At 38.6% G+C, this 27077-nt stretch overlaps 1 protein-coding gene across 3 annotated transcripts in view; it reads right to left on the reverse strand.

The window, feature by feature from the left end:
* LOC120535130 (zinc finger and BTB domain-containing protein 41-like) overlaps positions 1-27077 on the reverse strand; it is a 133291-nt gene that overhangs the window by 43220 nt on the left and 62994 nt on the right. For 2 of the 3 annotated variants that reach the window (XM_039762739.1, XM_039762737.1), the window contains exons 7-12: positions 18240-18326; positions 17240-17311; positions 14914-14991; positions 8004-8078; positions 927-995; positions 225-308 (exon numbers count right to left, since the gene is read on the reverse strand). In XM_039762739.1, the coding sequence (XP_039618673.1) occupies positions 225-308; positions 927-995; positions 8004-8078; positions 14914-14991; positions 17240-17311; positions 18240-18326 (465 nt within the window). The remainder of the gene's footprint in view (positions 1-224; positions 309-926; positions 996-8003; positions 8079-14913; positions 14992-17239; positions 17312-18239; positions 18327-27077) is intronic. The other variant, XM_039762738.1, reaches the window with a different exon arrangement.

Raw genomic sequence — 27077 nt, forward strand, 5'->3', positions numbered from 1 at the left:
CTTGCATAAATAAATTGCATTACCTTAACACATTTCCATTCAGGTTTTTAAAATAATAATTATGAATTATTCTTCTAAAAACATATTTACTGATCTTGCAAGATATAATATTTTTAAATTGTTCATGTTGCCAGTCAAGTGACATTTTTCAGAGATGACAGATATGGCCTGGAAAATATCTTGTCAGATACAATAGAAAATAAGAAACAGTAAAATAAATTTACCTGAATCTCCATCGCTTGGTGGCACTGGTGACCTCGGTGACCCAGCTGAATCAGGTGCAGTACACGTACTGGCAGACTCTGTTTCTTTTAAATGGAAATTAAAATAAGTCAAACTGAGAAACAAATAGAAATGTTGCAAAGGTTTGTACTTCATACGCAGTGATATTTGATTGCTTGTCAATTGAAAAAATGCAAATTCATACATTCTGATACAATGACATATTTAAAAAAATGGACCTGGCACCAAATGTAAATACATGTACAAAACTTAAAAGATCTACACATCATAGAAAGGGAAGGTCAGCTGCTGATCACCTTATTTTATTGATTTATCCAACCAAATCTAACCAGATCCTAATTAAGTCAACTTTGTAAATATTGCTTTAATATGAGAATCTCGAGATGGAAACCAAGCACAAGTCCTCAAAGTAATAATTTCAAATTCCGAGCATAATTAAAATTAAAATAAAGTCAAATGACAACTCTAAAAGAAAGGTGGCAACATTTTAAACATTACATGTGACCAACCTGTGCTCCTGAGGGCTACGTTTAATTGGCTAATTCCATGAATTAAAGCTGACAGTTGATTTATTTAGTGTAATTACTAAAAAAGAGTTTTTAATGCTCAAAATATTTATATACACTTTTGTTGAAAAAAATGGATTTACTATACAGTACATTATAACTTTCATTTTAATTTACCTTCTTCAAGATCTGCCGTCATTGCATCCAAAGGAACAAGATCTTTGACGCTGTCACCTTCACTTTCAGCTTTTTTTTTACATTTGAGAAGGCAAAAAAAAGACAATATTTATCAGATAGGTAATGCCACAATCCATCCATCCATCCATCCCACTTTCTGGAACATCTATGTCTAGGTCATGGGCAGCAGTCTGAGCATAAATGCCCAGATGTCCCCTCTCCCTGTCACCTCCTCCAGCTCCACAGGAGGATACAGAGACATTTCCAGGCCAGTCAAAAGATATATTATCTGGGTCTGCCCTGAGGTCTCCTCCTGACTGGACATGCCCAAAACACCTCCAAAGGAAGGTGTCCAGTTTAGGAGGCATATAATCAGAAGCGAAGGAGCAGCAACTGTATTGTGAACTCCTCCTGAATGTCTGTGGGAGTGGGTGGTAGGAATGCCACTCCAGCTACTATGAAAAACCTCACACTGCTCCAGTGTGTTGCTGAGGTGTCACCCGCTGCACTTAGGTCCTACTATGGGTGTTTCGTTGTGTGATGGATGCAGCAACACACTGTAATCAATGCATGCTACCAACCTCTCTCTGCTGTGAACATCTGTGCTCCTCTCCCTATCTCCAAGGAAGAACTCAGACACCCTACAAAGTAGGGTGTATCCATGATCTATTTCTTTTGGTCACTACTTACAGCCCATGACTATAGGTGAGGGTAGGAATGCAGCTCCTTCTGTACATTGAAAGCTTTGCCTTTCAGCTCAGCTCTCTCTTCACCACAACAGACTGGTACAACGCCTGAAGGACTGCAGACGCTGTCCCTATTCACCTGTCATCTCTCACTCCCTTCTTCCCTGACTTATGTGCAAGACCCAGAGAAACTTAAACTTCTTTGCACCTCATTCCCTAATCATGACTGGCTCTTACATACAAAAGACGGTGTATGTAAGGACGGTGCATGCACCCAAAACATTAATATTTATATGTTATTTACATAAAAGCCAGATCGATTTGAGTTGACCTCTGTTATAGCACGTCTATGTGAAAACAGCAGTGTCAAATGTGGGGGGGGGGGGTGGGATCGTGAACGCAGCTGAAAGAATAAAACTGAATTAAAAAAAAAACAAAGCTAACCTTTACAAGTATCATAAATTACACCGGCTGTTACAGACTGGAATCAAATGTATGTTTTTATTCTAAAATAGTAAAAATATGTGCAGCTCACTTCTCAAAATGGACTTGTCCGGGATCTAACCCGTGACGTTTAGATTAGTAGTCAACAGCTGATACCGTTGTGCCACCTAAGCACTCATAGCAAAAGCGTGTCAATGTCGCACCATAACGTGAGTTGTTTTTTTGCAGTTATATTCTTGAATAGAAGCACACTTGTTCTGTTATATTTGTACCTTTTGCGAAAGTGTTTCTTTGATATTTGAAATTCAGGCTTCACACATCATAAACTTCATGTCTACATTTTTTCAATTATTACTAAAACATGAAAAACGTTTCTTATTTAACGATGTGTTTAAATAGATCGTTGTAGACATGGAACACACATGAAAAGCATATGTTCCAAATAATGATATAGTATTTATAAAAGGTGTCATTTTGCTTGACTTCTCACTCTATACAACTCCAAGCAACTGACATGCAGGTAAACAGACATGAGTTGAGAAAACTGTGCGCCGGTGGGGGATGTGAGAGTAGGCTGCTTGCTGTTTGCTGCTTATCAACACATTTAACATTTATATGTTACCTACATCTTGCCTGAAGAAGGGGCCTGAGTTGCCTCAAAAGCTTGCATATTGTAATCTTTTTAGTTAGCCAATAAAAGGGGTAATTTTGCTTGATTTTTCACTATGTTGAAATGACATAAACGCCAGATTAAATGTTATTTACTACACTGTTGGTTTCAAATAAAGACTCACTATAACAGAGGTGAACTCAGATTGGAGAAAGAGAACAGAAGCCCTCCCTGCAAGAAACGTCCACTCACATATAAGAACAACGCAGCTGCACCAGGCGTAAAGGCGAAAGATGGCACCGTTTGAATACAGGCGTCATCCTCCCAATCACCTGTCCTTCAAAGAAATAGCACGTCTTACAGAGCTCGCCAACGTATCGTGCAAACTCATGTTTGTGATTATGTTTTGTGATGGTCTTTACATAAGAAGCATTTATATGTTACTTATATAAAAGCCAGACCGAATGTTACTTATCTTGATTTATTTATTTATCTTCCTACAGCATAAAGTCACAAGTATACTGTAGAGCTTCCTCTGTTTGATCGTCAAGGGCATGCTCACAAATTACATGTGTAATGCCATGAAAAATACCTGCTGACACTTTAGTATGCAAGCAATGGTAAGAGAATGCAGTTAGACTTTTTTTTGGGCACATACACCACGTTAGTGTTTAGATCTGGACGGTGTAGCGTTGGCGAGCTCTGTAACCAGTGCTGCTTCTTTGAAAAACAGGTGATTGGCAGGATGACGCCAGACTTTCGCCGTTACGCCTGGTGCAGCTACATTGTTCTTATATGTGAGTGGACATTTCTTCTGAGGAGGGCTTCTGTTTTCTCCAATCTGAGTTCATCTCTGTTATAGCGTGTCTGTATTTGAAAACAGCGCTGTCAGATCGGGGCGAGCGTGAACGCAACCGAGAGAATAAAACTGAATAAAAAAACATTAACTTTGAAAAGCATTATAAATTTACAGCGGTTGTTACAGACGTAAATCAATGTTTTTATTGTATAATATTAACAATAATTGCAGCTCTTTACTCAAAACAGTTAACTTGAAAAGCTGCCAGAATCGAACCCAGAAGCTCTTGATTGGGAGTCAGCAGTTCTTAGCATTGCACCACGTAAGCTGTCGCATCAAGCACCTACCGTAACCTGCTTTCTTTTTTCTTCGGTTATATTCTTGAATAAAAGCACACATGTTTTGTTGTACTTTTTGTAAAAGTGTTTATTTCATATTTGTATTTCATTTCATTTGTTTACATTTTTTCAATTATTACTAAAACATGAAAAAGTTTCTCTGTTAACTATGTTTCACATAGATTGTTGTTGACACGGAACACACATGAAATGTATGTATTCCAAATGATGATGTACAGTACTATTTCACCCTATAAAGCTCCAACACTTCACTCGAAGATAAACACTGAGCAATGAAAAACTTCTTTGCGAAATGAACTGCAGTGGTAGGCGGGGGGATGGGATACCAGGCTGCTTTCTGTTAATCAACACATTTACAGTACAAAAGACTCTGACAGAAAGGTGAGAATGGATTTAGGGTGGGCTGGATTTACGAGCTTTCTCGTAGGCTCTGGTAATTCTAGTGTTAATGCTAATGACACTTATCACTCATCTTCAAAAAAACACTTTTCCTGGTGGTGATCATAGTGGCAGCAGGCCAAGCGGGTTGGCCAAGACTTCCCTGTCCCCTGCTGCAGATTGCAGCTCTTTCTGGAGAATTCCCAGGCGCTCCCAGATATAATCCCTCCAGCATGCCATGGGTCTGCTACAGGGGTGCCAGGGGGAGCTGCCCAGTGGACCATCCTTACATTACCAACCCATCTCAACTGGCTCCTCTTGGTCTGGATGAGCAGCAACTCCTCTCTAAGGCTCTCCGAATAACCGGGCTTCTCACCCTATCGTGGAGTGTCAGCCCAGTGGCCCTGAAATGAAATCTCATTTCTGCTGCGTATACTCGTGATCTGATGTTTAGGTTTCAGTTTAGGGACCAAGAAGACAAATTTTACATTACCAGTAAGGCTTCTGCTTTGGTACAATAGATGTGTGAATACCTTCCATTTATTATGAGAATTACACTTATGTTTCACCTACTTCTAAAATCAAAATTACTCTGTCAACATACAAATAAGCTTAATTTTATATTAAGAGTGAATCCATCCTATGTATAAGGCTATGAGCTCCAGTGTCTACCTTAGCAAATATCTGGCTACCCGTAATTATGACATTTCACTCTCAAACTGCAATGAGCCTCTATAAACTTCATTACTTATGTAGTTATACAGCTCAGTTAAATATCATAATCACCCTATTTCATTATCAAACATCAGTACTATTTAGTTAGAAGAAAACTATCTTCCAGCAGAGCTGATGACTGTGAATCCATTGTGCCCATAATTTTACATAAAGAAGTGATCATTGTAATGGACAGTTTTAAAATAGGAGTGTGCGATATGTATCTTGTACAATAATATCTTAATTGTTGTTTTAACAATGTGAGAGCTAAAATGATCGAGTATGTCACTAACTTTGCAAAAAACAATCAACAACATGACTTGAGAGTTCAAGCATTCACTGTCTCATGTAACCTAACAGGATTAACCACTGCGTGTGAGCAAGGTGAGCACATAAGCATGCATGGTCAGTGCACCACAAGTACAGAGCCCTGTAGGTGTCGGGCAAAAAAATACATAAATAAATAAATTAGTTTAAATGGCTTATTTTTATTTCTCTAAGAAGCATATGCCATTCGGGCACATTTTATTTAGCAAGTCATCTTGGTATGGTGTCCTTGATTCCAAAGCACTCTTTTCTTTCATTATTTAGAACACTCACACAGATCCCAACCTCCTCGCCCCGATCCACCCTGCCCAGACAACAATGTTAAAGCAATGATGAAGCAGAACGGAGACGTTGTGAATGCCTGTAAATCCCATGTATACATCTGAACCGACCACGGTTGGGTATAAAAGAAAAGAAAGTCTTTTGGCAGATACTTCAAAAAACAAAGGGATTTACAGAAGGTGAGTCTTTGTACACTGCCATTGACAAAGAGATCAAGAGCTACATGATGATACCTGAGGTGAACAGTGATCTAAATCCACTTGAGTGGTGGCAAACTCAAAAACTACACTTCCCCAAATTGGGGGAATTTACAAAAAAGTACCCATGCATCCCTGCCTCAAGCAGCACCGGAGGAAATGTTGTAACATGGGACTGTGCTGCTCTGAATCCAGTGCTGTGGACAGACTGGTTCTTCTGTCACACAACTCGAAGTTTCCTCAGAAGAGCTTTACAATTGTTTTATTTTTTTCTGATATATTTGTGCTATATTGGAAAGAACTTTGTAATATGTTTTAAAATGTTATAGGTTTGGGTTTTTTTGTAATTTTGTGCAGTATATGACAGATCTTATTTCCAAATGCTATAGTTTTTTTTTTTTCTCTTTATAGTATTTGTTCTTGCTTGTATGCTGCACAATTCTCTTTAAAGAAGAGGAGTTTATGTTTATCCAGACTGTAATGTTCATGCCCTGTAGGTCAATTATAATTAGTATTTTATTCCCTTTGGATTCATATCCTGTTTACATTAAGGGTACTGTAAGTACCTAAAAATGCTCTCATTACAGTAGTTTTGTTGCTCTTTTGTGTAAATTCTGCAGGCCACTTTGAAACAGTTTACTCATACTTGCACTGTTTGATGTCAGTAATACTTTGATAGGTGATTTTAATGTTTTTGTGTTATTTTATATTTTAAGTAAATAAATAAGACCCATTGCATTTAACTGTTGTTTTCATTAATCTCATTAGTAAGCTACAATTAATATCAAGACCAAGCTAGATCAATAAGACTTTTATAGCACTTTTTAAAGAATATAAAATATCGTCAAATTATCTTTATCATCAAGGTCCTAGGAAATATTGAGATACAATTTTCTGTCAATATCGCACACTCCTAGTTTAAAAGGTTTTAAGTCTACATCTTTTATTTCGAAATACAACTTTGTAAAAAGATGCAACATATTGCAGGAGGGTCCAGTGTCTACTAACTCACAATTCACCTGTTTATCTGCACTTAAGCTTTGAGTTAAACTGTGCATCTGGGAGTCTGAGGATTTTAGCGCAATTCACAATCTTATGTTGCAGATATTTTTGAGTGTCTTTCTGCTGTTATTTTGACTACAGATTTGTCTTTCTTTACCTTGATATAAAAGACGCCTTCTGTTTCCCAGATTACTGCAATTACTATGTGATTTTTTATTACCATTTGAGCTTGAAGCTCAGGGCAAAATTCTGAACTTTTTGAAAGTTCAATTTAAAATTTTGAAATATTCTCATGTCAGACGAAAAGTGCTACTACTGCACCAAGTCACTTGATCTTCAGCGTGTCACTTAACTTGTCAGTTTTTCAGCTGTAGAACTATGTCATTAATTGTGTGAAGTCCTTGTCACATTGGATGACAGAATCAGCTAAAGCTTATGTCAAATTATGTGACTTCATTCATAGGGTATGCGAAATCTGCCAACTGTAGATGCTGATCTTGTCGCCAGTCATCAGTTACATGACTAAATACCAGTGGACCTGTCAAATTTAGTAACTGCATGATGAACTTCCAGCAGTTGTGCCCGTTCCTTTATCAGAAAACTAATAGTGTGCTGCCTGAAGGACATACTGTATGCATTTTACTTCCGAATGACCATTGGTTGTCAACTCACATGCATACAGAGCTGCCCCTACAACTAAAGAGAAAATCAAACAGGAGCGAGTTGCAGACTAGTTGGAGTGAGTCACAGGGTATGTCATACAATGCAACTGGCATTTATGGCAGCATGCCGCCAAATGTCTCCAACTCCGGAAAATTATGTAAATGAAGGCTATGACTGGAAAAATACTCAAATGTAACACGGCCTTAAGTAGGTAAATATAATTTGTTGTCAACACAAAAAACTAATGGGTGTATTATGTAAGTGTATGCTGTAAATATATTATGGTGCTAGTACAATAGCCACATTTTTATGCTGTATAATCATTCTCTAGACACAATAATTGTAACTAAAATGTGATACAGAAGAAACATGAAAGAGAATTTGTAAGATTTACACTGTGAGGACAATTCCGTTCTATTGATTTTACAACCAAATACAACAATGCTGTCAATGTCAAACTAAGAAAAATCTCATAGAGCTAAAGCTTTATAATTTTACAGGGAACATTATTACTATTACCGCATTAATTATTTTATGTTGATTTGGTTTAAATCAAGCATTTAAAATCTGAAACATGCATGGGTTGATGAATTTGGGAAGCCACCATTGCACTTACTTGAAGGCTTTAGCTTGTCTGGCTTCATACTTTTCTCATCCACCTTAGGTGTTTCAGGAGTTGAAAAGGAGATGTCTAAAAGAAATAGAAAAATGTTTCTTTATTTGTTTTGCATTTCTTTCCACATACATGAGTCTTCATATACTAAAACTCCTTATAAAATTTAAGGCTACATCCACACTACTATGTTTTCATTTAAATGTCCATCCAAAGTAGCATTTCCACATCACTTAAGAAATTCTCTCTCTCCACACTAAAACAACCAAAACAAGTATGACGTAACTGTTTTTCTACACTGGGCATGCCCACATCGACAGAAACATTAATAGGTGGTGTCCTATTTGAAGGGACAGTTACATCGCCAGCCATAAGATTAACTGCAAAACTATAGAGACTGGTCAGTTATTTGCATTTATGCATGCATGCCGCATTCAAATTGTAAAAAATGTAAATTAGATGCATACAGGTAAGCCACACAACAAGCACTATAGAAAGCAGCTTCCCTGTGTTCTCTATATTGGAATATGGTTTTCTACCATGAAGGTTGACCAGTCAGGGGATAAGGCATTGTAATGAGTAGGATCCAATCACAGATGATCCGCATAATAATCATGAACCAATCTGTGGGCAACAAACATCTTCAGTCTTCAAAACTCTCCCATTTTCACTCATTCATGCTGAAACACTGAGCCAGCATTTTCAGAAATATACAGAAAGACTTTTCAAAAGTCTCAGTTTATTAGGGATAAAAACACAGGGCGCAGTGGATAAAAGATGAAAACAGACACCATTGTCTGTATATTTAAATTAAAACATAGCAGTGTGAACATAGCCTAAGGCTCATCTAACTAGACTAATTCTTTGGCGTGAGAACAGTCATTGATGTTTCATGGGTTTGTTGTATATTATATTGTGCGTCTGGTTACTTTTGTCTAGTAGTTTTACAGTAGTTTTGCTACTACACTGACTAATGTGAACTTAAGGAAGAAAACAAGAAACTTAAAAGTTATATAAACAGAAATATTGGTTATCCCAAGGCTCATTTATTGCATTATATGACAGCGCAAGCTACATAACATAAAAGCAACATGACATGATATAATCAACAAAAATATGTGTTAATTAATTAATGCTGAATTTTCTGCGGTGGGTTGGCACCCTGCCCAGGATTGGTTCCTGCCATGTGCCCTTTGTTGGCTGGGATTGGCTCCAGCAGACCCCCGTGACCCTGTGTTCGGATTCAGCGGGTTGGAAAATGGAAGGATGGATGCTGAATTTTTACACAATTAATTAGGATACTACTGTTTTACATATAGAACATATGGTTTTAAAATAGAGCCATCTTCCGAAGCAGACGCTTTATGTGTCTGGCCTGGTTCAGGTCAAGTCATCGGATCTTCAGATCTTCCTCCACTTGTTTGGTGTACATTTTCTTGGGTGCAGTCCTTTGTATCCTCCAATGGGTAAGTCGGTGCATCCTGAGGAGTTTGTGTGGTAGCCTGTGTGTGCCCATTCTGCACATATGGCCAAACCACTTCAGCCTTCACTGCTTGATTTGTTCATTGATAGTTCGTTGCTGCTGACATCTTACCCAAATGGTTTTGCTGGTGAAGCGATCACAAAGTGAGACTCCCAGGATTTGTCACAGACATTGCATTTGGAATGACTCAAGTTTGTTCACATCCAGTTTGAGCAAGGTCCATGATTCTCATCCATAATGGATAATTGGTAAGATCAGCGTCTGGAACAGGTGAAGTTTGGTCTTCATGGAGATGTTGGCTTTCTTCTATAAGCATGCATTTCAGAGAAGCGAACACCACAGCCAACTCTCCAATTCTACTGTGTTAATGCACCAAACACTGAACCATCATCAGTCTGTTCATAACCCTAACCAAATATTAAAAGACTATGAAAAAAAAAACAAAAAAGGCTAACCTGAAGGGCTAGAGCAGTTGCATTTGTATGGTCATAATCCTACAAGATATGCATACATCTGTGCGAAAGCTTATAATAAGTGACTGCTTTATTAAAAACACCCACTCAATCGTGAAATGGACCTGAATGTCATCATCTAGTAGATGAACGTATTGCCCGGGGGATGCTGCTTCATGACAGGTGCAATGCAGAAAATTAACTGGTGGTGGAGCTCTCCAAATACTCATCATGCATATTCGAACTGGGAGGTCCATCGCATATGACTCGAAATATTCCAGGATTTTTCTACCTTTATGGCATGGGTCAATATCCTGATGAAAGGGCCCCCTTGTCTCAATCAGTACTTTCCTGCCATAAGACAATTCATCTGCTTGGGAGCAACATTCATTTATTACATGTAATTCAAATCTTGTTTTGCTCATTTCAAGGCATTTAATGTATGCCATTAAAATACAAGCCACAACATTATACCAGTCCCACCAGCCTGCACTTTTGACATCCAGCAAAATGGATTCATGAACTAATACTTTAATGAGAAGTTGCCAAGATTAATTACAACTGGCAACTTTCCTCAGAAATCCTCTGCAACCATACTGTCTTGTTTCTCTTGGATCTTTTTTTTACTGAACCTAAAATCTTAGATTTTGCCCAGTCTCTCTCTGTATTTGTTAATACGAACAAATATATTACATAGTCAGAAACTTGACAAATGAGTTAATGCTATTCAGCTTATTGGATCTGTTAATGAAACACGTTCTAAAAGTTGTCAAGGCTTCTGCTTCAAAAATATGACTCAGTAGTTCCTGACTCCCACCTTTTGTTTGAAGAAGTGTTTCCTGACATTCTTCCTTAAATGAACGCCCTTTATATTTTCTCCTTTAAGATGTAAATAAGAATAATAATACATTTTATTTATATGTTCATGTTAATCCATCACAACAAAAATTGTATTTATGATTGTTTATATTTAATGCTGTAATAGTAAAATAATAGATATTAATATTATAAATAAATAAATAATAATAGGGGTGTGCGGCGCCTTCAATATCTATGCAAAAGGATGAAGGTCCAAGTCTTTAGAGTCCTGGTGCTTCCTGTCTTGCTATATGGTTGCGAGACATGGACACTATCCAGTGACCTGAGACAAAGTCTGGACTCCTTTGGTACTGTGTCTCTCTGGAAAATCCTTGGGTACCGTTGGTTTGACTTTGTGTCGAATGAGCAGTTGCTCATGGAGTCCTGAATGAGGCACATAACCTACATTGTGAGGGAGGGTCAGTTACGGCACTACGGCCATGTGGTGCGTTTTCCCTCCCGAGGGTGATCCAGCTCATAAGATCCTCATTGTTTGGGACCTGAGTGGCTGGACCAGGCCCAAGGGGTCGCCCACGTAACACCTGGCTGCGGCAGATAGAGTGTCATTTCCGGAGGGTGGGACTGGACCGTGCGTCTGCCTGGGGGGTTGCAAGTTGTTTTGTCGTGTAGTGTGTGTGACAGTGCACTGTACCAGTGCATGCTCCCCACCTTGACTTGACTTGATAGTTAAATAAGACTTTCCACATAATAACATATTTAACTGACTATTTGTGTGTTAGTTTGTTGTACTCCAGGCTAACAGTGCCATTCTAAACCATGACTTGACCTTATCATTGGGCACAGCTTTAGAGACTTAAAAAAAATTTGATATATAAGTACGTTATTTCTCTATTAGTTATATAACTACCTGATGTAAGTGTGCATTATTTATTTTTATATGTTATTTCTTAATTATTCTTATGTAATTTAAATTTGTTTTTCTTGGCTTTGAATTGATTATTTGACATCTTCTAAAGCACTTTGAAAGAAATGTTGCTGTTGTTGTTGTTGAGTTGTGAATATCATTGCATTTGCTGCCTATATTTCAGATTGGACTCGTCATAGTATGTACGAGGACACTCCTTCTTTGTGTTATGTAAAGAGAAATGGTTGTGTGGTTATTAATCCTACTTAAACTCCAAATGTAAAACTGGACTTGCCAGTCTCATTTCCAAATTAGGCAACATCCAAAAGAACTTTTATAACTTTAGCTATGTTTTGGCTTTAGGTCTTAAGCACTTAAGCATGACATCAGTGATGAACAAACTCGACTAAATTAGTTTCACCTTACTTTTGGAGAAAACACAAAAATATTCAACAATTTTGGCAAACTCAGTGAAATGCACTGAAATCGATGGCGGAGGAGAAACTGAAATAGCTTTGAGTGGATGGTGAAATGGTCTCTTAAGTGTCCCTGAACATTAGGGAAATGTCTCCCAACTATGCTGGATCAATTATTGTGGCCAAAGTTGTGAGGCAGCAGCCACTGTGCCATTGTGCCTCCCTGAGATTCTATATACAGTAATCCCTCCTCGATCGCGGGGGTTGCGTTCCAGACCCCCGCGATAGGTGAAAATCCGCTGAGTAGAAACCATATGTTTGTGTGGTTATTTTTATATATTTTAAGCCCTTATAAACTCTCCCACCCTGTTAACATTATTAGAGCCCTCTAGACATGAAATAACACCCTTTAGTCAAACGTTTAAACTGTGCTCCATGACAAGACAGAGATGACAGTTCTTTCTCACAATTAAAAGAATGCAAACATACAGTATCTTCTCTTCAAAGGAGCGCCATCAGGAGCAGAGAATGTCAGAGAGAGCACTCGCAAAGAAAAGCAAACAATCAAAAAATCAATACATGCTTTTAAGTATACAGAAGCACCGCGATAAAGCGGCATTTTGTAGAGGAGCGTCCGTGTCCTCTGTGCAAACAGCCCCTCTGCTCACACCCCTCCGTCAGGCAGAGAGAGCGAGAAAGATAGAGAGAAGCAAACAAGCACCGCGCGGGAAACATATCTTATAGCATTGAGGAGTTTTAGTTAATATGCAATACATGCTCTGATTGGGTAGCTTCTAAGCCATCCGCCAATAGCGTCCCTTGTATGAAATCAACTGGGCAATCAAACTGAGGAAGCATGTAACCTAAATTAAAAGACCCATTGTCCAGAAAGCGCAACCAGTGAAAAATCTGTGATATATGTTTAGATGTGCTTACATTTAAAATCCGTGATAGAGTGAAACCGCGAAAGTCAAAGCGCGATATAGCGAGGGATTACTGTATATATAAAAGTCTATATATATATAAAAGCCAAATACCACTGACTCACTCATCACAAAATCTCCTGAACCATGAGGACTTGGGACTTGAAATTTGGAATGTAGGTTACCCTTGGCCCATAGGTGCTCGCTAATTAAATTAAAAAAAAAATTGTGGTCCAAGCACTTAATTTCTTATAGTTTTTTAGACCCATTCACTCCATTTCTGTCTTAAATAAATTTCTTCAAAGTATTTTGATATTTTTGAGTTTCAACATGGCGTTTATAACTTGGCATTTATTTATTTTTTTAAAATAATCTAGTTAGGTTATTCCAAGGTATATTAAAGCAAATATATATATTTTTTTGAGGATTTTGATTTTCATACTTTTTTATTTTATTCTTCTTCATACTTTGTTCACAGATTCTTCTATTAAGTTTATACCTCTTTAAATAAACCTGTAAAACTATGACCGAGGAAGAAAGGATTTATATTGACGAAGTAATGGTCCCTCACCGTGTGGTGCGGATGAGGGGTGACGGCACGTGCCTCAGCACCGCCTCTCTGGCCGCTCAGATGCAGGTTGACATTGTTAGCCACGTCTCTAATAACCGGCGGAAGTTCAAGCCATATACCATGACGCGGACTGGCAACCCCTATTGCACCAAGCCTCAGTATCACTGGGGCTTTATTCCAAAACGAGTTTTGATCATCACTGTTTAAGTCTTCTATATTTAAAACAGCTTATATTTGAATAAAGCATTTCAAGAAATAATTAGTAAACCTACTTTGTTTCGATAATGTGCTAAATCTTGCCTTATAACCTTTACAGGACGTATATTGTCACTCTGTATATTTTAGAACACATTTTTCCTGTTGCTTCCCCGTAGTGAAGCATGGGTATTCAGCTAGACTATAATACTCAGAGTGCTTAATCTCTCTCTGTGTTTCCCAAGATCCTATCACTAGGGCAACCTAGCATCCATGGAGTCTGTGATACAAAGAATCAACATTATATACCCAGGGAGTAAATAAAAGGATTGACTGGGCAGATCCAAGTAACTATAGGCCAGTAAGCTTACTTTTCATTGCATATAAATTAATGGAAGGCATTATTAAGGAAAAGATTGACCAACATATGGCAAGCACAGGAGTTTTAGGGAAAAGTTACCATGGGTTCAGATAATTTTAATATCATACTAGAATTCTATGAGGAAGCAACAGAAGTGTATGGAAAGAGAGGTGCATATGGTGTTATTTGTCTTTCAGAAAGCATTTGATAAGGACCCACATGAGAGGTTAGGCATCAAACTAAAAGATGTGGGAGTTTTTTTTTTTTAAGGAATATGGGGAGCTAATCTGGTAGTGACATCAAACCTATATGTATATATACCGTAATTATTCATGTATACACATAACATATTGGGCAGCACCATAAAGTCCAAGGAGGAGTATGCTTATAGTACAGATGCGTGACAGTTCTGTACATGTATAATATAGATCAGACAGGTAGCGCAGATAGGGTAGTGACATTCCTATTCAACATAGCTGCTACAACTCTGTGATGTCATACTGGCTTCGTGAAGCATCATGCAGCACTGGGGGAAAAAAAAGTTTGCCTAAGCTAGCCACACAGCAAATTTTGAAGGAAAAAATGTGGCGAACAAGGTCACTGGACAACCCAGTGATATTTGGTCTCCAATCCAAACATTGAAACTATTTTTTAGAACTGGTTTTTCAACAGCATTTGGTAATGACAACATCTAAAGTAAATTCAAAGTTTAACAACAGGCTAAACAAATAGGTACTTTGCAATTCCTTGATATTAAATGTCATTAAAGGTCTAGTGTAATATACTAACCTGAAACATCTTTCGTCTCCTTCAAATTATTTTTTTCCACAGAAATTTCATCATCTTCCATTGATGCATCCAGACAATCTAAATTTTAAAACAGTACAATGTACAGTCATATGAAAAAGTTTGTGAATTCCACTCGGCCTGCATAATAATTTACTTTCAACAAAAAAGATAACAGTGGAATGTCTTTCATTTCCTAGGAACATCAGAGTACTGGGGTGTTTTCCGAACAAAGAGTTTTAGTGAAGCAGTATTTAGTTGTATGAAATTAAATCAAATGTGAAAAACTGGCTGTGCAAAAATGTGGGTCCCCTTGTAAATTTGCTGATTTGAATGCCTGTCACTGCTCAATGCTGATTACTTGCAACACCAAATTGGTTGGATTAGCTCGTTAAGCCTTGAACTTCATTGAGAGGTGTGTCCAAGCATGAGAAAAGGTATTTAAGGTGGCCAATTGCAAATTGTGCTTCCCTTTGACTCTCCTCTGAAGAGTGACAGCATGGGATCCTCAAAGCAACTCTCAAAAGATCTGACGACAAAGATTGTTCAGTATCATGATTTGGGGGAAGGCTACAAAAAGCTATCTGAGAGGTTTAAACTGTCAGTTTCAACTGTAAGGAATGGAATCAGGAAATGGAAGGCCACAGGCACAGTTGCTGTTATACCCAGGTCTGGCATGCCAAGAAAAATTCAGGAGCAGCATATCCGCAGGATTGTGAGAATGGTTACAGACAACCCACAGATCACCTCCAAAGACCTGCAAGAACATCTTGCTGCAGATGGTGTATCTGTACATCATTCTACAATTCAGCGCAATTTGCACAAAGAACATCTGTATGGCAGGGTGATGAGAATGAAGCCCTTTCTGCACTCACTCCACAAACAGAGTCGCTTGTTGTATGCAAATGCTCATTTAGACAAGCCAGATTCATTTTGGAACAGTGCTTTGGACTGATGAGACAAAAATTGAGTTATATGGTCATAACAAAAAGCACTTTGCATGGTGGAAGAAGAACACCACATTCCAAGAAAAACACCTGCTACCTACTGTCAAAGATGGTGGAGGTTTCATCATGCTGTGGGGCTGTGGGGCTTGTTCAGGGACTGGGGTCCTTGTTAAAGCCGGGGGTTGGATGAATTCAACTCAATATCAATAAATTCTTCAGTATAATGTTCAAGCATCACTCACAAAGTTGAAGTTACGCAGGGGTTGGATATTCCAACAAGACAATGACCCAAAACACAGTTCAAAATCTACAAAGGCATTCATGCAGAGTGAGACGTACAATGTTCTGGAATGGCCGTCACAGTCCCCTGACTTGAATATCATTGAAAATCTATGGGATGATTTGAAGCAGGCTGTCCATGCTCGGCAGCCATCAAATTTAGCTGAACTGGAGAGATTTTGTATGGAAGAATGGTCAAAAATACCTCCATCCAGAATCCAGACACTCATTAAAGGCTATAGGACTCGTCTAGAAGCTGTTATATTTGAAAAGAAGGCTTAACTAAGTATTGATGTCATATCTCTGTTGGGGTGCCCAAATGTATGCACCTGCCTAATTTTGTTATGATGCATATTGCATATTTTCTATTAATCCAATAAACTTAATTTCACTGCTGAAATACTACTGTTTCCATAAGGCATGTCATATATTAAAAGGAAGTTGCTACTTTGAAAGCTCAGCTAATGATAAACAAAAATCCAAAGAATTAAGAGGGGTTCCCAAACTTTTTCATATGACTGTAACTGTCAATCCTTGTATAACAACACATCCTTGAAAAGCACATTTGGTTTCTACTCAAAAATTATGGACAAATATTTTAAAAGAAAAGGCTATGACATTCCACCTTTACAGCATTTGTCCACATCGTTACTAAAAGCAGTATTCATTCTGGCCTGCATAATTTGCCTAAATGTATAAATGCATTATGCAAATCAAAAACACTCATACCACAAAAATTTAATAAAAGAATAATATTTGCTTACATTCAAACAGTAGGTTTAAAAGGAAAACCCTACTATCTACAGATTAGTTATGACTTTACACTCTATAGCTGCAAAAAGTGAATACTTCCCAGGATCACTGAACAGTAGATGATGGAAGTGAATTTTGTCAGCACTTTATTCACAGCAGACAATCTCAGTGTCAAATACAGGCAAAGAGACAGCCAATACTTAATCCATAACTACAAGTGACAAATTAATTAGCTAACATAGAGTATAAAAATAAAAAGTTACAAAGCATTTCAGTAACAAACTAAACCTATTCATATCCTAAACCTTATGAAGCTATCACATGATTTTAAAATGCTCCTTTTAACATACCCATAATTTGTGACTGCACCTCCGAACCTTCTGGACTTTCCAGGTCCTCCATAGGCAACTCTGGATACATCCCTGGAAGTGAAAATAAACAAAAAGTTTGAATTAAGGTAAGCCACCCTAATTCGGCAGGTTCCTAAGATATGTACTGATTTACTTTGTGAGGTTGTATTTCGAATAAACAAAAATAATTGTGTCAAATATTTGAAATATTAAAATGAGGGCTTAAATCTAAATGTACAAAGTCTAAATATTCTCAATTGTAATAGAAAAAAAAATAACATCATATTTGTATTCAGTGACCTTGAAATAGTCTACAACAACACTCCATATGCTTGGCAGAGTTAAAGCACTAACAAGCTATGAAATTTAATTATTGGCAAGGATTGTTTTCTGATTAAGAAACTGGGTTGGAACAAAAACCTGCGGCCACTGCAGCCCTCCAGAATTGACTTTGCCCACCCCTGATTTAAAGCTCTTCTCTTTCATGTTTACAATGCAGTCCTAATGGCAGCAACTTCCAGGCACTCAGACAGAAACCATTTTTTATATAATGACTGAACATAGGTTAAATTAACAAAGCAAATAACAGCACGCCAAAAAGAAAAGTCTAACTTCCAAAATACCACACTTAAGCTTTATAATTTAAATAAGTACCTCACATTACTATCCCAAAATGTAGTACTAGGGTGTTATACTGTGTTGTATCTGTCCTGGTGTCTATATAAGCACAGGAAACTCCAGATTCTGTAGTACATCTTGCCTGAATTAGGGTCCTGAGTTGCCACAAAAGCTTGCATATTGTAATCTTTTTAGTTAGCCAATAAAAGCTGTCATTTTGCTTGACTTCTCACTATATCCCAAAATGTATAATCATTAAAATAACATTCATGTAAATAAACTGCTAAATACGGTGTTTGCCAACCTGTTAAATCACACACTGTACATATACTTTACAACTAATTAAACAGCAACTGTACCAGGCATATTTACCATTTCTTACCTAAATGTTTATGCTCCTCCATGTGCTTCTGAAAACTGGACTTGTATTTGTAACACTTGCCACAGATGCTGCAAGTATAAAGATGCACTAAGGAAGATAAACAAAAAATTATTAGTACACTGCCACACACTATTGAATATAAACGTTCTGAATGGCTTAACTTTAAAGGGTACATTTGGAATTTTTCATGTCTGTTATTGGACAGTCATGGTATACATCAATTTGGCACATGAAACTGTGTTCTAAAGTGAAGCATATTTTATACATTTTAAAAATTAACTATCCCACTCTTGCATTTTATAATAGAGGTAAAGTGTAAAGGGGTCCTATTATATAGAAAAGCCTTAAAAATTACAGGCTATGCTCATTTTTCAGATGTTATCAAATATTCATCTGCGTCTTGAGATGACAGACATATTGCAAAGCAGCGTATCAATGACGTTTTAAGAAGAAAAAAAAGTAAGAAGCAAAACATTGTTTTTGAGATTCAGCCATTTTAAAAGTAGGCCAGCTGTGTGCCTCACTTTGTTGGCGGCATCCTTTAGGGCCAGGGGTATGGATATCATCAAGCACCATTATTGAAATTGAATGATGATACCCAGATGTGAAAATGCTGTCTCTGTTCTGTAGACATCTTGTCACAAATAATGAAAAAGTCACACTTAGAATTGCTTATATGATTTCAATATTCGTATATTTCGTTATTTCACAAAGATATTGCCTGGTGCCGCTGGATTATAATACATACATGTGCTTTGGTGAGAGAGAATACTGAGCATGTGTTTAGCATAGAATTAAGTGAGAAGACATTACAGGCATACATCTAACCATCCACTCACCTTGCTAACCTGCTTATCTAGGACAAAGTCACAATGGCTGGATTCGGATGCCAAACCAAATCAAGGCAAACACATACACACACTATGACCAGTTTATCAATGTCAATGCACCTATGTTTAATGAAGTTCTGATTATTTTTTATTGTGGGTGGACACAATATGCCATATGCACTGGTGGCTTGATTTTTTCAAAAATCTAAGGCTTTTATTAAAAATACAATGCAGTGTAGTCATTTCAGTTCAGATCTATTATCTGTAAAAAGAACAATGAAACACACCTGCTCTTTTCACTTCACTGCCCTTCACCTGAATGTCACTCTGTAGGCAATGCAAAATAACAACAGAGAATGTAATTGGCTTGTGTCTGTCATTACAAGACACTGCAAAAGTAGGATAATGAGCAGAATAAAGCATGGCACAGGGGATGAGTGCCTTAACTCTACCCATAGCACCTGCTGTGGGAAGACAAGTGAGTAAGAACTGTACCCTTACCTTGAGAAAATAGAACTAACCTTTGGTGTCACAAATATGCCTCAGAAATATGGAAGGCAAATTTTTATACATTGAAATGTTCCCTGCCTCAATGTGAATGTATTCTGTAATTTTGAAAGGGTGTGATATTATTCAAATTAACGTTACTTCTTCACACATATGATATACTGTACATTATATGCATTTCCATGTGAAATTATGCTGAAAAGCTAAGAGCTTTCAATAAATTTAAAAAGATATCTTGCTCACACAGACATTTTACATGCTATGGCACATTATGTAAAGCTTAAAAAGCTAACAAATACATAATTTTTTTAAGTTAAGACAGTTCTTGAGGGGAAGCATGGAGGCACAGTGGTAGCACTGCTGCCTCACAGTAAGGAGACCCAGGTTTGCTTCCCGGGTCCTCTCTGCATGGAGTTTGCATGTTCTCCCTGTGTCTGCGTGGGTTTCCTCTGGGTGCTCTGGTTTCCTCCCACAGTCCAAAGACATGCAGGTTAGGTGCATTGGCCATCCTAAATTGTCCCTAGTGTGTCTGTGTGTGTGCGCGTACCCTGCACTAGGCTGGCGCCCTGCCCGGGGTTTGCTTCCTGCCTTGAGCCCTGTGTTGGCTGAGATTGGCTCCAGCAGACCCCTGTGACTCTGTAGTTAGGATATAGCGGGTTGGGTAATGGATGGATGGACAGTTCTTGAGTATTGATCTGCGATTAAACACAAATTGTAAAATAGTTTATATATATTGTTTTTCGACAAAAGTCACTGATATTATGAGATTCGGCCATATTAAAAGAAGACAACACTCTCCCTGCGCAATAACCTTTCATCCCGAGAGGCATGGTTTCCTCTCAAAAGACCAAATCACAGTAAACTCTTCATGACACATACAGTAGTTGGTTTTGTTTTGATTTATTTCTGTCTTTATGAGAGAACTCACACAAGCGAACAGAAAACATACTGTATCCTTACCTCGAGAAAAACAGTAACAAGAATACACAATAAATGATTATTTCCAGATCTCTTTTGTTGTCACAAATACGCATCAGAAATATGGAAGTCATGCATTAATACTCGACAATGGTCTTGGCTTGAAAAACTAACATATTTGGTTAAGTTTTAAAGCTTCAGTTCAGGCATGATATTTTTGAAATTTATACAAAGCACTTAACTTGATGAAATACATTTATACTATGTTTTTGAAAAAATACATTAAACTTAAAAAATACAGAACTTACCCTCTAAGGGTTTTTTTCACAATGGGACCCTGGAACCCATTAGCTCCATTATAAAACACAAGGGCAGGCTAGTTATTTTTTAAAATGTATAAAGTATGCTTCATTTTACAATGCTACTTCATTTGACAAATTAATCTTTACCATTATTGTTAAATAACTCTGACATGAAAAAAATGGAACTTAACCTTTATCTATATTGTAACTAGCATGTAGAACTATCATTCCAGATGGAGTATCGCCACGACTGCTGAAGGCCTGTGCGCTGGAGCTGGGGAGTCCTCTACAGCACATCTTCAACCTGAGCCTGGAACAGGGGAGAGTCCCGAGGCTTTGGAAAACATCGTGCATCACCCCAGTACCAAAGGTATCACGTCCTAGTGAGCTGAATGACTTCCGGCCTGTTACTCTGACGTCACATGTGATGAAGACCATGGAGCGGCTGCTGCTTCACCACCTGAGGCCACAGGTCCGCCACACCCTCAACAATCTACAATTCGCATACCAGGAGAAGGTGGGAGAGGAGGATGCCATCATCTATATGCTACACCGATCCCTTTCCCACTTGGACAGAGGCAGTGGTGCAGTAAGAATTATGTTTCTGGACTTCTCTAGCGCCTTCAACATCATCCAACCTCTGCTCCTTAGGGACAAGCTGACAGAGATGGGAGTAGATTCATACCTGGTGGCATGGATCGTGGACTATCTTACAGACAGACCTCAGTATGTGCATCTCGGAAACTGCAGGTCTGACATTGTGGTCAGCAACACAGGAGTGCTGCAGGGGACTGTACTTTCTCCGGTCCTATTCAGCCAACATACATCAGACTTCCAATACAACTCGGAGTCCTGCCACGTGCAAAAGTTCGCTAACGACACTGCTATCGTGGGCTGCATCAGGAGTGGGCAGGAGGAGGAGTATAGGAACCTAATCAAGGACTTTGTTAAATGGTGCGACTCAAACCACCTACAACTGAACACCGACAAAACCAAGGAGATGGTGGTGGATTTTACGAGACCCAGACCCCTCCTGGACCCCGTGATTATCAGAGGCGACTGTGTGCAGAGGGTACAGACCCATAAATACCTGGGAGTGCAGCTGGATGATAAATTGGACTGGACTGCCAATACTGATGCTCTGTGCAAGAGAGGACAGAGCCGACTATACTTCCTTAGAAGACTAGCGTCCTTCAACATCTGCAATAAGATTCTGCAGATGTTCTATCAGATGGTTGTGGCGAGCGCCCTCTTCTACGCAGTGGTGTGCTGGGGAGGCAGCATTAAGAAGAAGGACACCTCACACCTGGACAAACTTGTTAGGAAGGCAGGCTCTATTGTAGGCATGAAGCTGGACAGTGTAACATCTGGGACAAAGCAACGGGCGCTGAGCAGGCTCCTGTCAATCATGGAGAATCCACTACATCCACTGAACAGGATCATCTCCAGACAAAGGAGCAGCTTTAGCGACGGACTGCTGTCACCGTCCTGATCCACTGACAGACTGAGGAGATCGTTCCTCCCCAACACTATGCGACTCTTCAGTTCCACCCGATGGGGTAAACGTTAATATTATACAAAATTATTGCCTGTCTGTTATACTTTCATTGTTATCACTCTTTAATTGAATATTGTTTTTTTATCAGTGTGCTGCTGCTGGAGTATGTGAATTTCCCCTTGTGATTAATAAAGTATCTATCTATCTATCTATCTATCTATCTATCTATCTATCTATCTATCTATCTATCTATCTCTATCTAGAAAGATGCAGGACTGAGCTGTATGGTAAAGCCTGGTCAAACAAATCAACCCCACACATAAGAGGGAAAGATAAAGAAAAAAGAGAAGAAAAACAATCATGTACAAATAACACTATATATTTAAATGTTTGTTTTATGTTAATGTGTTTAGTATATTTCTTGATGCCTTAAAAGTTACTGATTGAAGTCTCCTTCTCCAAATACAGAGGGATAATACTCTTGTCCATCCAAGACAAAGTCTTTACCACGATCATCCTAAACAAGGTGATGGGTGCCATTAAACACCAGGTCTGAGATCAGCAGGCTGGCTTCCAGAGGGATAGATTTTGTATCTACTAAATTACAGGACCGGAATTTGCCCCTATACAACAACTTTAATGTCTAAGAGAAGGAGTTTAATAGTGCGGATAGAAAGACCTTCTCAAAGCTGCTGAGACACTAAGGGGTTTCGGAGATGATCACAAACATTATCCAGAACTCCTACAAGGGAATGACCTTTAAGGTGGTCCATAGTGGTCAACTCATAGATTACTTCAAGTACAGAAAGGAGTGAGGCAAGGATGCTTGCTGTTATCTTTCTTATTCCTGCTGGAAATAGACTGAGTTATGAAGACATCCGCAGCATAGAACTGGAACAGGATCTAGTAGATGCTCTGGACACAGCTGGATGACCTTGACTTTGCAAATGACCTGGTCCTCCTCCTCCACACCCAACAGCAGGTGCCGGAAATAACCAGGGAATGGGTGGATATCCAGAGCAAGTATAAAATTAACAAGCTCATCTGGAGATAAAAGTAAGCTTGAAAGGATTCATACCTGGCCTGACTTCATATAATGAGAAATGTTCTACTGCTTTCATATAAGTTATTTGAACTGTTAATATTTCATAGCCAGTTACAGCAAGTTCAGGTGACATGATATTTTGGGTACAGCAAAGAACAGACTTACACCTCTTATTTCAGATGCTATTTAAATGTTGAACAGATTTCATCAGACTGAATGAAAAAAAAGTGTAGGAAGGCGGTGGCGGTGGAGATTTCTATGAATGTGTAATGGTGAGAAGGGAGCACAGTACAACTATGGATGAACTAAGATAGTGCCGACTGATGTGGCTGGCTGTGTGTTTGTCTCATTAATGTATGTTTTTATTCTGTCTTTATGTATTGGTTTATCCCAGCGACTACTGTCCTATGATTGTGTTTCTTTATTTAACATCTTTTCTTGTATGCTATCTTCTCAGTTTCCTTCTTCTGATGGGTCTTTATTTAAACCTCCATCTTTGCTTTATTTATCTGCTGATTTCGTTATCTGGATGTCAGTGTTCAAATGTAAGAATGAGCCAAATACCCCTCGGAGGCGCCGACATGGAAGCCAGGCCGGCATTGCTGGTAAACAACGCCAGCTCAATATTTCATTGCAGGGCTTGGATTCTCAATGCCTGAGACTCGTCTTTGACCCATCTTCTCCTGCACAAGATGCCGACCCTGTCCCTTGAATGCTGGATACTGGATTTAATTTCTCCATTTCAAGGTGGAATCACTCTTTCCCTGAGTGTTCTAGGGGAGTAAATGCTACTAATCTTTGTACACTCACCCAAGCCCATCCTTCAGCAAGCTTTTCTACATCTGTCAAAGTTGCCCTACTTAACAAGAGGTCAGTAACTAATAAAACTCTTATCCTGCAAGACTTTATTACCTCAAAGAAACTTAACTTGTTTTTCATCACCAAGACCTGGATTGTTAATGGTGACTCTTAATGTGTTACTGACTTGGTACCACCAGTTTATTCATTTCTGAACTCTCCTCTGTTCTCTGTCGTGGGGATGAAGGGCATTGTCACTGCTCTTAACTCTTAACTACCTGCACCATTTCTCATCTCATAAGTACTTGCGCTGGGCAGATAGCTGAAGGGCCCGTTCGACCGACTCTTACCCAGAGCCCCTAGTTCACAAATCACCCTCCACAATAACACTTTGAAGCTAGAAGAATTTCGGCAGAGAATCCAACGGAGGTTGGTGGAATCGACATCCAGACATGCACGGTTATATAATGCCCGGCGGAAGGAAGCGCACTTCAAGCCGAGTGACTTGGTCTGTACTAGAGCCCACCACCTCTCGGATGCCAGCAAGCAGATCTTCGCCAAGCTTGCACCTAAATGGTTAGGTCCAGCAGTAATCATGAAACAAACCGGTCCAGTTAATTTCCAAATTCAGAAGGAGTATCGACGCTAACTCCAAGCTTGACACTATTCATGTGGCCAATATCAAGCCGTACTTCGGGGAGGGGATGTAGTGGGGCTACATAGTATAGTGTTTTCAATGCTTGTACTGAGTGCATTTTGTTTCCATCGTCTCGTTTGCTGTTTATGTGTGCGTCAGTGAATGTCATCCCCGTAAATACAGCGGGGACAGTTGATGGAAAGAGACCACAGCCCCAAGATGGAAAGAACCTGTATTCAATCACAATCAGTTGCATCAGTTACAGTTCTTAACTATTTAAACAATCAGGAGGGAACAAAGAAAAAAGAGAGGAGAGGAGAAAGACGGAGATTTTTGGTAACCAGTTTGTTTTTCATTCCGCCGGACTTGCTTCAATTCCCTCATTGCCAGAGACCCCAGGGTCAGATTACATCATCCACTACAAACCGAGGATTCATGGTGAGGCTGTTCCATTTGTTCCGGGAAATACAAACGCATCACATATCTGTTGACCAGTCATCCGCATTCAGGACAGTAATATACTCAGACTCAAGTTCACAATCATTCATTCCATATTTCATTCATTATTGTTATTCGTTGTTATTTGTTATATGTTAGAGGGACAAGGGAGGGTTTGTTGTGTATATATATATGGTGGTGTCAAGTTGTTGCTTTGGTGGAGAAATATCTATATATATAATTCACAGAGCTGACACTGAAAGGAATTGGAATGAGTTTGTAAGTGCTTCTTGAGAGCATGAGTTGTTTTGAAGCATTGCTGGCGACGTTCACATTGCATACTTCGTTCAGTGGCGTGTGATGTTAAATGTGCGTTGAGATATCTCTGCAGTTGGAACATTTTCGAACAAATAGTGCATTGAAAGACCTGTGTGGAATGTGTTTGTTCAGTGGAGTGTGTTTAAATGTGCTTTGAGATATTTCTGGAGCGTGAAAGTTTTTGAGCAAATGTTGCATTGAAATTCCGGTGTGAAATGTGTTTGTAAATGTTTTTCAGTAAGACGATAGTGGGAAGGTGACGTCACATTAGCATGGCTGCAGACAAATGTTTGTGTTAAATGGATTTTCACATGGTTGAGGAGATCCGTCTCTGTAATGGCACTAGACGTTCTGTTACCAGCATTCACCACAATGTACTGGAGTGTAAGACTATCACATCTGCTACCTCACAAACTGTCCTTATTCCCCGGATTTCACTGACCCCATCAGATTCAAATTTGACTTTTACTTTTACACACAGACAATTTCCTGTTAGATTGGCGTTTGCAATGACAATTAATAAGGCACAGAGCCAAACTTTCAAAAAGATATGCCTGTATCTGCCAAAACCTGTTTTCAGTCACGGACAATTGTATGTTGCTCTCTCCAGAGTTCCATCTTTACATTCACTGACAGTTGTATCCTCAAACCCTCCCCATTTGGACAACTGTATCACACATCAATAAATAATTATGCGGCGTATGCTATGCCACGGGTTGGTTAATATATATATATATATATACACACACAGTATATATATATATATATATATATATATATATATATATATATATATATATATATTTTTTTTTTTTTTTTCCTATGTGTGAAATGTGCAGTAGTGTTTTGTTTGCCATTTAATATAATTAACCACCTATTTTTACATATATTCTGTTTTTGTGTGTTTGTGTAAACCGTCAATTGAGGGGAAAATTTCATTTGTTAGAGGTATGGCTTCATATACTGTATAAGATTCAATCTCAGTAATTTATCCAGGCCACAGGTCTTGGAAGTGTAGTTGCCGGCTGGGTAAGGGGTCGGCCATTATAACATTGTACTTTATGCACCAGTATTAAAATGGCTATTTATATGCATGTTGTGAAGTTGTAATATAAAATATTGCAATAATTTTAAATTGTATGTGTTTTTAATGTAATTTAATACCATATTACTGAATAGTATGACACAGTCTAGGACTATCTGAAAATAACCCTGATCCACTACTCCAGTGCCCATTCGTCACCAGCCACACTTTCACCCACTGTAGGATTTGTATCACAGACAAAGTCATTGCAAGAAGAACATCTCATTTTTGTCATACATACTTAAATACCCACACGGTGTACCAAAAGCACCAAATGGAACTTATGATTGTGTATCCTCTCATAAAACCTGTCGGGGGTACACTGGAGGGAAGCCACTGCGACCCTGTACTTGTAGTGAATCAAGTTGTTTATAGATGGCAGACACTGCTGGTAGGTTCAAGTAAAAGTACCTTGGACAAAAATAACTGAGATTTGTGTACAAAATACACCAGCGCGTCGTTG

The sequence above is a fragment of the Polypterus senegalus genome, chromosome 9 (assembly GCF_016835505.1).
Source record: "Polypterus senegalus isolate Bchr_013 chromosome 9, ASM1683550v1, whole genome shotgun sequence".
Classification (NCBI taxonomy): domain Eukaryota; kingdom Metazoa; phylum Chordata; class Cladistia; order Polypteriformes; family Polypteridae; genus Polypterus; species Polypterus senegalus.